Source organism: Mesocricetus auratus, unplaced genomic scaffold (genome assembly GCF_017639785.1).
Source record: "Mesocricetus auratus isolate SY011 unplaced genomic scaffold, BCM_Maur_2.0 Super-Scaffold_4256, whole genome shotgun sequence".
NCBI lineage: Eukaryota > Metazoa > Chordata > Mammalia > Rodentia > Cricetidae > Mesocricetus > Mesocricetus auratus.
The window spans coordinates 110,063,386-110,079,632 of NW_024429182.1; the positions used below are offsets into that span (position 1 = coordinate 110,063,386).

The 16,247-nt window shown below is 37.1% G+C and overlaps 1 protein-coding gene across 4 annotated transcripts in view; it reads right to left on the bottom strand.

Moving 5' to 3' along the window:
* The window catches only part of Grm5 (glutamate metabotropic receptor 5), a 456,261-nt gene that overhangs the window by 12,034 nt on the left and 427,980 nt on the right, over positions 1-16,247 (bottom strand). For 3 of the 4 annotated variants that reach the window (XM_005085371.3, XM_013124691.3, XM_013124693.3), the window contains exon 10: positions 6,446-6,541. The exons of the other annotated variant lie outside the window; for it this stretch is intronic. In XM_005085371.3, coding sequence (XP_005085428.2) covers positions 6,446-6,541 — 96 coding nt within the window. The remainder of the gene's footprint in view (positions 1-6,445; positions 6,542-16,247) is intronic. 4 annotated transcript variants of the gene reach the window in all.

Genomic DNA, 16,247 nt, shown 5'->3' on the forward strand with positions numbered 1-16,247 from the left:
CCAGCAGCAGTGGCCAGAGAGAGTCACCTCCCCACAACGGATGAAATGCAGCCATGCTTCAGCAGTTGAACGAACATAATGAAATGCTACAAGACTGAAAGGCATTGTTCTTCTTCATCAAGGAAGCAGAATCTAAATTTGAGAAAACCATAAAAACCATTCAAGAGACAGCCAATGATCTTGTTTGAGTATGTGGAGATGATGTGACAGTCAAAGCCTCAAAAGATAAGAGTTTGTACTGTTTTGTGTGCTGTAAGAATTCTGTGTGGGCACCTCCAACTAAGGGCTCTGCATTGACCCCCTCATTTCTTCTACTATTCGATTAACTTACTAATGCGCTTTTCATTGACTGAAATAGATCAATAGTTTAACAGAACAACTGTAGTCCACATGCTTGGCTAATAAATGAGCAGAGAAAGAAAAACTTATGATCCATTTCTGTTCGATTCTTCTACTGTAAAATTCTAACTTATTTAATGGTGTGCATTTGATACTTCTGTTTCTAGATTATTTGACTTCAGGCACCGTTGTCTATTATCGTCTTGAACCTTCTTCACTGCTTCACCTAGTGGTGATGTTTCAAATTTAGCACCACTTCCATACAAGATCCTGTTAAAACCCAAAATTTAGGCCTGGCGTTGGTGGTGTACGCGTTTAATCCCAGCACTCGGGAGGCAGAGGCAGGCGGATCTCTGTGAGTTCGAGGTCAGCCTGATATACAGAGCGAGTTCCAGGACAGCCTCCAAACAACATAGAGAAACCCTGTCTCGAAAAACCAAAAAAAACCCCAAAAAACAAAAAACAAAAAAACAAAAAACAAAAAAATTTAAAAGTCCTTTAGAGATTTAAAGACAGAGAAGCAACTTAAGCAAACCAAGGTTCTTTAAGGGGTAGTTTTGATAGTATAGGAATGCTATGCTATGATGCTAACATATAAATGACTGTGACTGAGTGAAAATGAAATGGAATGGACTGGTGGGAAAACTGTGGGGAGAAAACACATTTACTTTTGCCCATTGGGTTTTTCTTCATAATAAGAAGACTTTGGGGGGGGCATTGCTAGTGAACAATTATGTGTAAATGAATGATTTTCAAGTAAAGTGCAGCTTAATGTAGTCTAAAGACTAGGGACTTTAAGCAACATAGATAAGCAAAAAAATCCACTAATGTGCATATTGCATATTTCACAGAGAGATGTATTCCACCATGTCTAATGCCACAAAACCTTTCTTCATCTCCTTAGATGTAGATTTTTCTTCTTTCCATACTATTGGTGACAATATATTTTTATGATAATTGTCCCAAAGATTATTTCTTCCCAGGCCTTTAATGGCTAACGAAATTTCCATAGAAGAACCACTTTGTTCTATCTTTTGTGGTTTAACAGCAACAGGAGGCCTATTCAAAAACTGTTAAAGTACATGATACTACCAGTACTACCCCTGGTGCACCCAAGTTCCCATAAAGAGACATTAATTCACAAACTAGAATGTGCCATTGTGTATGTGCAAAAGCTTGGCATCTTTTGAGTCATTGAAATAATTTTTCTTAAATTAAGTGTTTTTTTTTGATCCATGATTCCGTTACCTGCATTGAAGTCTAAAACCTAAATTATATTTCATCATGACATACACATTCCAAGCTTTGTGTCAGGTATCCCAACTAAGATTAAACGGAACTTAGTTTTGTCTATGCTTTTCCAAAATAGGAAGTGATGTCTTTTTCAGCAAGTTAGTAAAGAAAAAAATCAAACAAGATATAGTTGTTTGTATCTATGGGCTAGTCAGGGAACTCAGCTTTATTATAAATCTTGCATAAAATGCACATTGTGGATGGTAATAGAATCCATTTCAATAGAACTTCACCGATAGCGAGTTATTTTTACTTGTGTTATCATATTTGACCTTCACAAACAGCTGTGTGTCATAACACTTTTTTAAATGGGCCTACTATTTGCAAGTCAACTCCCACACCAAATCTAGAGCAGCCCAAGGCAGGTGCTGTATGCCTCTTCAGTGCTCAGAATGGTAGCAGGTGTCAAACTGTAGGCTGGGAGAATTAGTGAAATGAGGCAAATTATACAATCCCGAGTGTTCAGCATACACGGTATTATTACTGTAGATATAAAACCTCAGATGTATGGATCTTAACTAAATTACCCAAGTCAAGGTGACTGATAGAGCAGTGTGCCAAATCTCCAAGGAATGTGGAGCATCATGTTGAAAAGCTGTTAGGTTCGAAAAGTTCATTTCACATATTTTAGAATTTACTACACATATAACATATCTGTTTTGTGCACGAACAATAAGCCAGCATTTTAAGACAAAACTACATTGAAGAATCAGTTTAAATTGGTTTATAAGACACAGAATTAGATGAAATGATGAATTCAAATTTCATAGTACTCAGCTTTGCTGTCTAGTTTCTGCCCACTTTTCAAAATCTCCTACCTAATAGGAACACAGCAAAGTGCAGTGTATACAGTTGCAAGATTTTATCCATATTATTAAGGGAGGCTAAAACAGAAAGTACTCTACAAAATCTAGCATTCACCTAACATCATAGTTTTTACTTCTTGACTGTAAAGCCAGGATCTTCCTTTTCTGCTTGTCTTGTTTCATCATAGGTGAAATCAGTTATTCAAGTGATTGGGCATTAACACTTCCTAAAACTAATGCTATAAAATATCAGCATTAGTCTCCCTCCTTTTCATAAAGTAACCTCACTCTACCCTTTTTTCTTGTAGTACTGGTGAGGGACTATACATCTAACTACTTATTTGGACTAATGCAGGCCGTTGTCAGAGACAAAGTAACTATGATTTTCTATCATGGGGAAGCATGAACACATCAGAACACAGACTCTGTGTCCCTGTGCCCTTCTCGTGACTGGAGATAATAATATCCACTATTGAGGTTTAGTCATTTCTGAGGGTGGACCATCTGTGTGTGAACCTACATGGCAGCAACAAGATTGAGAGAGCACACATGGTTATAGCACTTGCCTGGATGGGGTTTCATATACTTCTTCATTTAGAAAGATTCTGACACACACTAAGATTATACACTGTGAAAACATGAAAAGTGACACGCTACTCAAACACATCTGCACACACAAACTTTGAGTGTAAAGAGAATATGGAAACATAGCACTCCATTAAGCTAGTGTGTCTATAGGTGCATGCGATGGTCTAATCCCTTTATCAACATTTGGGTGAAGATAGGAGGGGAGAAGTGAATATGTATGAGGATTAATTTTGATCATCAACTTGGAAGAATTTATAATCATCGTGGAAATAGTCTCTGGTCATGTCTGTGAGGGGTTATCTAGACAAGGTTACTTAAGTGAGGAGGCCTGGGTTGTGACTAAGGGAGACTTTAGGAAGAACAGAAAAAGGAAACCATGTCAGAAGAAAAGGGCAATGTCTGCAGGTTTCTCATAAGCATCTTTTAATCTTCTTGTTAAATATTTAATCCCAAGTAAACAAATTGGAACTAACTATTCTGGATCGTTAATGAGAAACAATTTTCATAATATTTATTTCCATCTTGGCCTATTTTCTCTAAATATTCACTTTAAACTCACTGTTATAATTTATCTGCTTATTTATGAGATCAAGTATAAAGTTGAGGGAAAAGGATATACGCATCTTGTGAATTTTAGTGTTACTTTTTGTGTATTTTTCGGTCTTTTCCTGTCCTGAATCATTCTTAGACAACCAAAACACATCTTTTCCTTACTCTTTCCGCCTGCCTGTCACCCGCTCTTCACTTCCTCTCAATTTCTCCTTGATGCCAAGGACATGAGAAGAAAAGGTCCAATGAAAAGACCATTTGTCCACAATTAACTCTCCTTATCTGTGAGGCTTAGGATATTACTTCAACAAAATGCCTTTACTTATGCTTGCACTAGTCCCCTTTTCTTCTATGATACATCAGTAAAATAAGCCTTGTCATTACTTTGACCATATTCAAACAACTGAACACACAAAACATGAATGGTATTTTGCTGTTGTATAAAAGTGGGCTATTCCTGAATTATATATTGAAATGGTCACCTCTGTATATCTGAATCTGACTCAGAGATACTTGGTCTTTTGGATTGGGGTACCTCTATGCCCTATTCCTTCTGTCCTCTTATTTTTGTTATTAGTCAAGACAGAATTTATAAAATCCAAGACGTCAAGACCAGGCTAGAGAAACCCATAGAAACAGCTGACCTGAACAAGGGGAAGCTTATAGACCCCAGACTGATAGCTGGGAAACCAGCATAGGACTGTTCCAGAACCCCTGAATGTGGATGTCAGTTTGGAGGTCTGATTAATCTATGAGGTCTCTAGTAGTGAATTAGCATTTATTTTCAGGACACAAATGGGCTTTGGGAGCCCACTCCACATAGAGGAATACTCTCTCAGCCTAGACACAGGGGGGAGGGTCTAGACCCTGCTCCAAATGATATGACAGACTTTGAAGATTCCCCATGGAAGGCCTCACCCTCCCTAGGGAGCAGAAAGGTGATGGGATAGGGGGTTACTGGGGGGCAGGGGAGGAGGGGAGAAAGAGGGAACTGGGATTGACATGTAATACAAGCGTGTTTCTAATTTAAATAAGAAATAAAATAAAACTTTAAAAAATCCAGTCTTTGGACTGACTAGATCAGAGAATTCTAAAAATTGATTAAAAGACCACTTAATGGAAAAACTGGGAACTTACGCTTATCTTAAATAGCTCCACAGAATCTCCCAAATGAATAGCTTATTGCAAAATGCATATTCACATATACATATACATACACAATATGTATATTGAAATGCCCTGGCCATCCTGTTACACAACAATGTCTGATGTTGTACATCCATGATTTTCTCCAGTGTGTTTGATAGGCAGTGGATCCTGTGCTGATTTTGGGAACTCCAGTTCTAGACTTCTTATCAGAAGTCTTAGGGACAGAACCTTCCAGACACTATTTGATGTAATCACCATTACCTTGTCTACTCTTCTCCAAAGCTGCTGGCTTATTTTCCAAGGGCAGAAGTTATACCATGTTGTATTATCTCAGTGAGAGGATATCAAGAGCCACAAAGGTGATCTGTTGAGTCACTTCCATAAAACTATCTATTGAGACCCAAGAAAGGGATTTTGGGCAGAAGAGTGTGTATGGACATAAAAGTGCCTACATGTGTACACACTCATTACATTGTCTCTGAAAGCTATGAACCCTATTTGTTAAGCGCTTGTCTATGGCTTCTGTGATGTCAACCACACAGTTCCTGGAAGCATTTTCACAGACTGCCATGAATCGACCCCAGCAGTTGTTCAGTGTAGTGGTCCTTGAAAGAAGTGAGCCATTAAGCCGAAAATGGGTAAGATCCCACCACTGAGGAAGCAAACAGAGTGTTTGGGAGGTAAAATTTCAATAGGAGTCAACAATTTTATCTTCCGATTATATAGCTGGGCCTTAAGCTCTCAGCACATGCAAACACAAATGGACACACTACTTTCTGAACTTCTTCATTTCTTACATATAGGGTAATCTGCAACACTTTCCCTTAACAGCTCTGTAGCACAGTTGAATTGAGAAATCACCCAAAAATATTTAACAGGAGAGTTAGCTGCAGTGATTTCTCAGTATAAGTTTTTTTTCTAGACTACTGAATTGTTTAATATAATCCTAATTGTATCTCTAGAGCCCTTTTCTTAAAACGCAGTTGCATGCAAAAAAAAAAAAGCGCGTTCATTTCATGCAACACAGCTCACTTGTTGCGTATAGTACCACGTACCCCATCCCACAGGGTACAGCTCAGTTGGAAATTCCTAGTACAAAGAAACATGCACAGCACAGCGATGGAAAGTGTTCACCACCAACACAACGAAGTCAAGGAGCTGCAAAGCTATAGTACCAGAGGAGGATTAGTTTTCCTTATTTGAGTTTAAAAATGTCTCTTGCATTATCATACACTCATTTGGCATTGTCTTTGCTCTTAGCTATTACATATTACATTCAATATAACTCAGATTAACTTCCTGTCTCAGTGTTCCCTCAATAGCAATGTTTCCAGTCCTTATCTTTTGCATTTCTTTCATTAAATAATTGGATACTCCTAAAAAGTGAATTTCCTCCAATATCTTCCACTTTGCAAACTCCAGAACTGTTTGGCCAATAAATTACAATCCAGAGACGAACTGACTGTTAGCTAAGGCTTCTGACATGCAAAGCGCACAACCCTAAGAAACAGCAGCATCTGGGACAGGAGGCTCCCATTAGTTAGCATGAGGATGGCATAGGTTTTACAGATCAAACACACACAACAAACCAGTGGTGGCCCGCATTGGACTTACTGAATGGAATGCATAATTGAGCAAGGACCCAGAGCAGGGAGCCGCCTCTTCCTCTAGCTTGCATACATTTAATTCACACCACCTCAGGCCACTCACAGTTTGCTTACCTGCTCATTGTTGCTCTCCCACCATTCCCCATACTCCCTTTGGGGGTGAAACACTCTATTTCCGACTTGTGCTGGGCCAGTCTCCTGTCTTTGTACCTAGTGAGCATGAACAAGGACAGGAGCAAACAGAAAGATGTGATTGTGTGCTTAAGTGCCAGGCTGAGGAAGAGCCATGACTGCAAACATGGTCACCCCACACCAAAACAAGGATTTCTGCTTCTCACCGTAACCGAGGCTGACCTGTGATATTTATGTGTTGATGCCAATGGTATATGAAAAATCTGGGAAAGGTTTTTTTACTTTGAGAATAAAGCAAACACAATATACACTTTACATAATGAATTGATCTGTAAATTTGCCACATTCTAGTTAATGCTAGAAAGAATTCAATCCCTAGCATCTAGAAGAGATAATAATTAATAAGGGTTTGTTTATCGCTTACCATGTATCACACTTTGCACTAGAGCTTTAGCTAATTTTTTTCCTGTCAGCAGTTCTGTGACAGAGGCTCTGCTATGATTATTTCCATGTTACTTAAGAAGAAATGTAAAATTGAAAGATTAAGTAAATTAATACAAGACAATCAGTAAGTGGTTAATCTAATCTGTGCTTTGAATGCAAAGTCAGAGTTTAAAACCCAACTTTAACCTTTCATCTTCAAGTTTTTACAACTAAACGACTAAGCGTCATTGTTTCACTTTACTGAACGATACTGTATATGAATTTAATTTACATACTGGCAATATTAAAAGAAAAAATAAGGCCTGTTCTGTGTATATGAAAGGTTCCTATAAACATTAAAATTCTGAAAGTCAGCTTTGGGTGATCGACAGTTTGAAATCAAATATATTTTGTAGCAGAACCAAATAGCTCACCTCTTCAGGGAGCTACTAGCTGTTTTGTCTAAAATGAGTACTTCTATCCCTTTAACACGCATCTAAAGGTATTGAAGATGAGCCCTTCTGCAGGCTCTTTTGAGATGGAGTGCTTGTGTAGAAATAGTTTCTTACTCATTTGTTCTAAATCGGTGGGGTAAGTGGAGAAACAATCAGTTCTAGTTCCAAATGAGGACAGCAAGGCTGATTTAATTGACTTTTCCAAAGCCACAAGACAAGCCAATAGAAAACAACTTCTAGGATAACTTTTCAAGGTACAAGGCTGGAGAGTGTGTACTTTTTTTTCATTGATGTGATGCCTGGCATTCATCAGGCAATGAGAAAGGAAGTTGCTATGAGAAGACATGTTTAGCCTAGTTTGGTAACATTCTCTTTGGTATCTTTTTCTGCTATCTCACAAGTAAAAAAGGACATAAAATAAAATGGAATGGAATCAAGATAATTATTGCTCCTTAGAATTATCCCTTTTCCAAAGTGTTAACACTGGTTTGTATTTGGATTAAAATGGATCTTTATAACAAATTCAAGGGAGGTAATGGATTAACTTATGAACTAGATGCTAGTCAAGCATATAAGATGTAGGCTTATATGCCATCGGCAAAGATAATCAGATCTTGCCTTAGCAGATTCACATAATGATGGAAGAAGGAAGAAAAGAAGAATAGAAACACAAGTAATTGTAGAAGAAGGCCACATAGAAGAGGAAAAGTAATTGTTTAAGAAGTAGAGATGGGGCAAAGGCAAAGAGAGGGATCTTTGTTTTATGACAGAAATAATTTAGAAAGGAAGCTGTTAATAACTTGTCATTGAATAACACTTCATATATCGATGCTAAATACTCGGTATTTATATTTGTGCATTGGATGGTGCAACTAAAATACCATTGTAGAGTCCCAACTTAAATGGCATTACTGGAGTACTAAATTTATTATGGCTTTACAAATCTTACAAAAGGAACTTAGCATATTTTTTGAAATCTTCTGTTAGGTTAATGACCAGTCATTTAAACTCTTCAAAAGTGTTTTATAATATCTCCACTTTTATTCCTCAAAATATCTCCTGCCTCTCTCTCAACATCTCTTTTCCTTTACATTGCCCCCCATCGTGTGTGTTTGTGTGTGTGTGTATATGTTTGTGTGTGCATGTGTGTGCGTGCAGGCACATGCGTGTGTATGCATGTATGCATACTGGTTTGAATCTAATGCCTTATGCATGCTAAATGTATGTTTTGTTACTGAGATACATCTTTATTCATATTGAAATTATTTTATGTGAAAAATTTAAAACTTTATTCTGGAAAGGACACTAATGAGAAGAGGGAGAATAAGTTTAAAGAATAAAGGGATAGGAGTACACTCTCCGAAAAACATTTATCATTATAAGTCTTTCCCAATTGTAAAGCAAATTTATATTTTCTTCAACTACCTTCTGTTTTTTTCAGAAAATAAGTATGGTAGAACTGAGAAAGACAATATGGAATGAAAGAATCCTCCTTAATCAACAAAATACAAATATAGTAAGTATTGAGTGAGGGACATTTGATGCACTTGGAGAAATCACTCAATGTCACAGAAAAATTATAAAGAGTTTGCAAAGTTTGTCAATGTTAAAATGCTTCCAATTCAAGCATGAAGACCTTTGTTAGATGCCAGTACCCTGGTGAAAAGCCATGTGGAGTGGCTTATGACTATAGTTTCAATGTTGGGGAGATGAAATGTGGTGGCATATACTGAACTTCCCATATCGGAATGGCAGTAAGAGAACGATGCCTCAAACTCATTTGCAATCTAGACTAGCCCAACCTGTGAAAACTTGTCAGTTCTAGGTCTTTGCGAAGCTCTGTCTCAAAATTCAATGTGGACAGTCCCTGAGGAAGATAGTTTAGGTTGACTTCAGGCCTCCAACACACACACACACACACACACACACACACACACACACACACACACACACACACACACACACACGCACACACGCACACACACACATTCCCAGAAAGTATTTTAATCTCGGTAAGTAAAGGAGGATTTTAAGATTACTGAGGAATAAACCTAAGAGACCAGAGAAATGATCAGAGAATACAAAACAAAAATTTACTGTTTGTAAAATATAGGCACTGAAAAAACATTCTCTGAATGAATGAAAGAAAATAAAAAGTTAACTTTAGGAGTTATGAAATGTCCATGAGGAATTTTTGTTATTATTTATCTTTTTTTGTTTTATTTGTGGTGCCGGACATTGACACTCAATACCTACTCATGCTAGGACAGTGTCCTTCTACTGAGTTGTATCCCAGTCCAACTGAAACAATTTGTAGATTTGGGTCAAGAGACAAAGGATGAGGAAAAGATGAAGATGTTTAAGGAAAAGAATAAATTGTTTAGAGTTTGGAGGTAAAATAATTGTAGAAAAAAAGAAGCAGGGCATGCTTTCCTACTTGATAATTCCTTTACCCTTTCAAAATCTTTGCTCAAATGTCAGTACATTCTGCCAAATCCCCTCATTAAAAAGAACAAGTCTCAATCTGTATGTCTACTTAGCATTTTCTGCTTTTATCAGGAGTATTTATAAAATACAAATAATATTTTATTTAGTTCTTTAATCTACTGTATACTTTCTCAGTGACATCTCTAGCAAATGGTAAATTCTGTGATGGTATGGGTTTTTAGTAGTTTTAGTTACTGCTACCTTTCCTCTGCTTATGACACTGCTAACCTCATTATTTACAGGTGATAATGTTTGTCACTTGATGATCTGGATAAATGCATGAATATGAGGAGAATCATGTTATGGAGACCTATTTGGACACAAGGAGGGGAAGCTTATCACATTCATGTTAAGTGCTCCTGGACTTACTAATGAGATCAGATTAATTATCAAAGAGAGTTGAATGGATGTGATTGGAGTTGTATGAAATTGAGAACAAAAGAATTGAATAACTGACTTGCACTGTGCTACTGTCTATATGTGTATAACTGCTCAAAAGTACATGGCATCCAAATGTAAAGGGTAGCAGTGTTGTATTGGATCTCTCATGAGTGGGATTCATGCCTTTAAAGCAGAGACAACAGAAGATTGCCCCTTCCACTGGGTAGGAACCCACACAAAGGAAATTCTAAAAATTCAAAGTTTTTATTATTTTAGTCTTCACAATGTATCATTTGGATAACTAAAATTTTGTTTGAAGAATAACATTTATCAGATTTAGCCATGACTCACCAAAGAATAATCTGCCAGGAACTTGAAAACACTGAAATTTTTGATTTTTTAATTGAATGTTAAATCCTAAAATACATAATTTTATCGGACAAAAATTTGTAAGAAGAAAAGCATGAATTGGGGAAGGTAACATTGTGAGGTCATCTTGAAGGAGTTAGAAATAGGCAGATGGATGTGATCAAAATACATTGTATGTATGTATGACATTTTCAAAGAATGCATTAAGAAACATAGTTGACCTCCACCAGACACTGGATGTGGAAATGTCTTGATCTTTTCAGTCGATCTCTATAACTGTGAGAAATAAATCTTGTTCCTAAGCCACTCAATTGTTGGAGTTTTGGGATAAGAGTCTGTGCAATCTTAGACCAGCAAGTGGTTAATGGAGTATTCAGGGAAACTGAACTAAAATGAAAACATAGTGAAACCACAAATCCAAGGGATTCAAATAGAAGACACTTCTTCCCATTAGAGTCACCCTGACTTTAGATCCAGGCAATCGCAAGATGAGATAAATTGTCATGCCCTGTGCATTTGAAGAACACACAGTCGGATATGAAATTTCCTGAACCACAGGACACAGTCCAAAAGCTTCTCCCCACCATTCAAACTAAGAGCTTGTGGCTAAGAACGCTTCTATTTCAGCTTTATACCCAGGGACTCAACAGTTGGTGAGTCCTAGAAGTGGGACTAGAAATAGTGCTTTTACATCCAAATCACAGGGTCTTTGTTAACATCTTACTCTTCCCTCATTTTATGCTGAGAAAAACTTTAAGTAGTTGATAATGTATTTGAGCTACTAGAAAGGCCATATATGAAGGCAGCAGTGTGGGCTTAATAGAACTAGCCTGATTATTTTCTAAAGGTCAAATTTGACTACATAATGGCCAAGTAGATAAAAAGCCACTCTCCAGGCTTCCTCATAACATACAAATGAAATGCCAGTCCTTCCCCTAGAGTTCACCTAGACCGAAAAGCAAAGAAATCTGAAAGCCAGTGTGTGACCTAGCACAGCAACAGAAGACAGACAGCAATGAGGACTGCAAGACTCCAAAAGCCTTAAAGTATTTCCAGGAATGCCAAAGGAAAGTCTAAACCAAAGTTTCAAGCAAAGTCGATAAGAGAAAAATTCTAGATGAAGATAGATGGAAAAGTACTAATGATCTTCAGTTTAAAAGAAGTAAGACCCAATAAAAAGCTGTCACAATGTGACATTGCACAGCAACTCTTTGGTCCTCAAAATTATGTATATTCATACATGAGAAAATACATTAGAATGGCTTGCCAAATATTCCATAAATTGCATACCCATTAATGCAGAAGAGAATTTGGAGAAGGTAGGAGGGTAAAAATGAACGGAGGATAGGACCATATTTCATTGTATAAGTGTATGAAATTCTCAAGACAATGATAAAATGAAAAAAGAAAAATACAGATGAACTCAGATCCATAGATAACAAGCCAAACCAAAACAAACAAAAAAATCTTTTGCACAGATATAAAATGCTGGTTTGATTCATTCAGTGATTTCAGCTTACAAACAAAAAAATGAGCATGCTTAGAAGTCTCATAAAAGAACATCAGAGGTAAACATAAACTTTGAAAAGATTCAAAATGCTGTCAAAAACCATATTATTCTGTGTTCTGTAAAAGAAAATAAAGGCAGAAGTTGACAAGTGTAGAAGCAATGCAACTAAGCAATCATAATGTAAAGAATTGGTTTTATTGACCCAATAACTCTAGACAAGGGAATTTGTTCTTAGGAAATAATTCAATATATGTGCAGAAGCTTTTTTTCACAAACATTTTCTCTTTAATGTTATAAAAACATGACCGAAAAACCTACCCACTGAACAAGAAAAAACAAACCACAAGAGAACACTTTAATAAATTAAACTGTTTAAATTGCAGCATGAAATATTATGGAAATGTATTAAATTTTATAAAATTTTTCATTTAGATTCCAGAGAATTCCCCAAGGTCAATATCTAATCTCACTTCCAACGAGAACAGTTTTCAGATTAAAAAAAAAACTTCTCCAGTCATTGCCTTTTCATGGCATATTTTCCTTCAACATTTGTCTCAGTCAAGAGAAGTCTTGAAGAAGACATGGATTTAGTCCCAAGATGCTTTATAAGTACACAGCATATTCATGTAGGAAAATGTTCCAGCCTGGAGGTAAATGTTAAGTATAGGGAGAAACTGCACAAGATCAGGACCAGCCTCAAGGGAAAAATTTGAAAAATATTAATTAAATATTAGTGGAAGTTTTGGATCTGTCTCAGGTCTAAGGGCTTTTCAGGAAAATTTATTATAATAGAAATGATTTTGTTTCCAGTGGGGATTTATCCTTAAGTTTTTGTGTTTAAATAAACAGAGAGGGCTGGGTGTGAGGAGAACCTGGGATTATAAAGACAAAACAAGCTATTATTGATTAACCACCTAGCGTACAACACACTCTGTTCTAAGGACATACCCAAATCTTTGATTTAATAACTGGCATAACACGCTTGACTAGTTACTATTCTTGTTCCTATTTTGTAAGTAAGAAAGTCCTAAGATATTGGGAAATTAAGCAATTTGCTCAAAGTCACAAGCCTGGTAACCATGATATACATTGCTTCCTACAAATATTACCTGTACCAAAATTTTGTCTTTAAGTAGTCTAAGGGAAATGGCAACTATCAAAATCCTTTCATGATTTCTTCTTGATCTTGGTTTCTGTTTGTGCTTTTGCTCTGTCCTCAACTTTTTCTTTCTTTTAGGTTGTAAAAATCACTTTAGTTTGATTAAAATGAGGTAAGGTAGGTGTCGCAGAAGGATATCAGAATCGTTTGGGCCCATATATGTGTCTGAGGTGTGAAGGGCATGGGAAGAGAAGCCATGCTTGTTGTTACTACTACTGCCCAAGCCTGGAAAGGAAGCCATGGAAAGGAAGAGTACCTGGCTAAATCATGGTCCTGTGAGATGTTAAACAATATGCAGACTAATTATTTCGCTGCCCATGGCACCCAGAAGAGAGGACCAAAGTCATAAGTTTTTTACTAGACATCTATGTTCTGCTTCTTTCTATTCTTTTACATGATTTTAAGAAAGTCATTTTAATTAAGGGAATTAGATTTTCCTGGCTTTAAGTTGACATTTTATGGGTAACAGATGGATTTTCTTAATTTTTCTCCTTCAAGTGAAAACCTATGGATTTTCTCAATTTGCCTCCCTTAAGTGAAAATTTATCACTAGAACAGAAACATTTGTCATATTAGGTAGAAAATAGACAGTTTTAATTTTATAATGGGAGACACTCAAGGAAGCGTTCACTAGTTTTTCTTGATTCCCTACAATTATGTGTCTGGTATTGTGTTAGTTTGAATGTAATTGGTCCTTATAGGCTCACAAAGAGTGGTACTTTTGGGAGGTGTGGCTTTGTTGAAGTAGATGTAGCCTTGTTGAAGGAAGTGTGTCACCTTGGGGGCAGGCTTTGAGGTCTCTTTTGCTTAAGCTTTCTTCAGAGTCACAGTTGACTTCCTGTTGCCTTCAAGATGTGGGACTCTCAGTAATTCTCCAGCACCATGTTTGCCTGTCCACCTCTGTACTCCACCATGATGATAATGGACTGAATCTCTAAACTGTGAGCAAGCTACCCCAAATAAATGTCTTCATTTGTAAGAGTTGTCATAGTCATGATGTCTCTTAGCAGCAGTAGAAACCTTAACTAAGACAGATATGGAAGTAGGAACTAGTTACATGGGTATTTAGAAGTATATATAGGAGTGTATCATGGATGAATATACATAATATACAGAGGGATCCGCATATCTTTGGCACCTAGGGGGTATTCTTTCAAAAAAATGTAGATAATAAAATTCCCACATACTCATATCTTTTGTCAATAATATTGTATTCATAAAAAGCAAAGAAATAAAAAACTCAACCCAAACAACCAAAACATGTACACATGTTTCTTTCAGTTTGGCTTATGGACATGGTTGCTGAGCATCTTACTGATCTCTAATAATTAGGAGTGTTCAGCCCACTGTGAATGGTGCTATTCCAAGACTTGTGGGCTAAGCTCTGTAAAAACATAACTGAACACAAACCTGAGAGCAAGCTAATGAGCAACCTTCCTTCATGATTTCTATTTAAAGCCCCTTCTCTGCTTAATTTCTTGTTCTGCCTGAGTTCTTGCCTTGACTTCCCTCAAAAACATACTGTAGTCTACTAGATGAAACAATCCTTCCATTCTCAGGTGGCTTTTGGTTGAGATGTTTTATCACGGCGATGGAAAGCAAACTAGAATAGCCACTTATTTGCATGATTTTGAACAGAACATGTAATTTTATTTCTTCTTTGAAGAATGGAAACAAAGCTCCTTCTTTCATAAGATTGGTGTTTTACAGAGGTTTGAGCATTTAATAATGCAAACACCCTGTGAGATGAGTTCTATATGATTGTGACTTATTTGGTGTTGGAAAGGCCACACTCCTAGAACTAAAATGGAAAAAACTACAATGGAAGTAGATCTTATTCTGGCCTGAGAGGCATGCTGTGTATAACTACTAACAATTATGATACATGTGTAAATGGCATGAAGAGCTACATTCTATGAAAGGATTAGAACGTTCTTTTTCTGATACCTCAGTCCTCAAGTAGATGAGGCACTGTAGACCCAAAGACCTAGTTTTTCTCTGTCATTTATAGAAGGAAGACAAAGCATAAGGAGGAGAGAGTGGAAAACACACTGAGCAAGCTAACTCTCTTGAGATGACTGCCTTGTTCCCCCCAAATGTAACACAGTTTTGTAAATTCCATGAAGTCAGAGACACCATTGTATCCTAGGATCTACAACTATCATGTCGCTGGGTTTCCAAATAAATAATAAATAAATAAATGTATAAAAGAGTAAGTGGGTGAGAAACAAAAATATGGTGGAGAAGGTGGACAATTTCAGGAAAGGACTAACAAAATTGGAGGGGATGGAAGAAAGAAGAAAGCAAATGCTTCACCAACCAGACTGGCACATGTGCTTAAAGTTCACTGACACCCTTCCTGTCCCTTCTTATGTGAGTTTTTCCCTTTTGGTACAATATCAGTGTCTCCCACAATGGCTTATGGCTCCTACGGCTCTTACTGATGCTGTTGCTTACATCTTTGGTATCACCTGGGGGAAGGACAGTATTTTATTCTTTTTTTTGTGAACTATAGGCTTTGTTCATTGTAGGGATGCTTTTAGGTACATTGCTAATGCTGTAGTTTAAAAAATATCATCTAACGTTGGCAGACAATGTGGTAAATAAAGCTCCTCAGCAAATGGTATCTATTTATTATTATTTCCCAGGTAGCAGCATTTATCACGCAGAGGGCCTTGGTTTCCTTTTACAGCACCTAGGTGCCTATTCTATCTGTAAGCCTATTCATTTTCGATGCCTGGTTACTCCCCCCTTATATTACTGAACTCCTTAAATTAATTGGGACTTCCTTGGTTCTTCCTCCATAAATGTGTTGACTGATCTTATGTGTCTCCAACAGGAAAGCTCCCCATTAGCCCTCTTCCACCTGCTTTGGATGTTCCTAATTTAATGGACTCTGCTGCCCTCTAGGGGGCCTGTTCCTCACATCCTTGTCAGCCCCAACCTGTCCTGATATAGGAGTGTCATTTCCATGGGAAGGCTGCCAAACTCTAAGTTCTT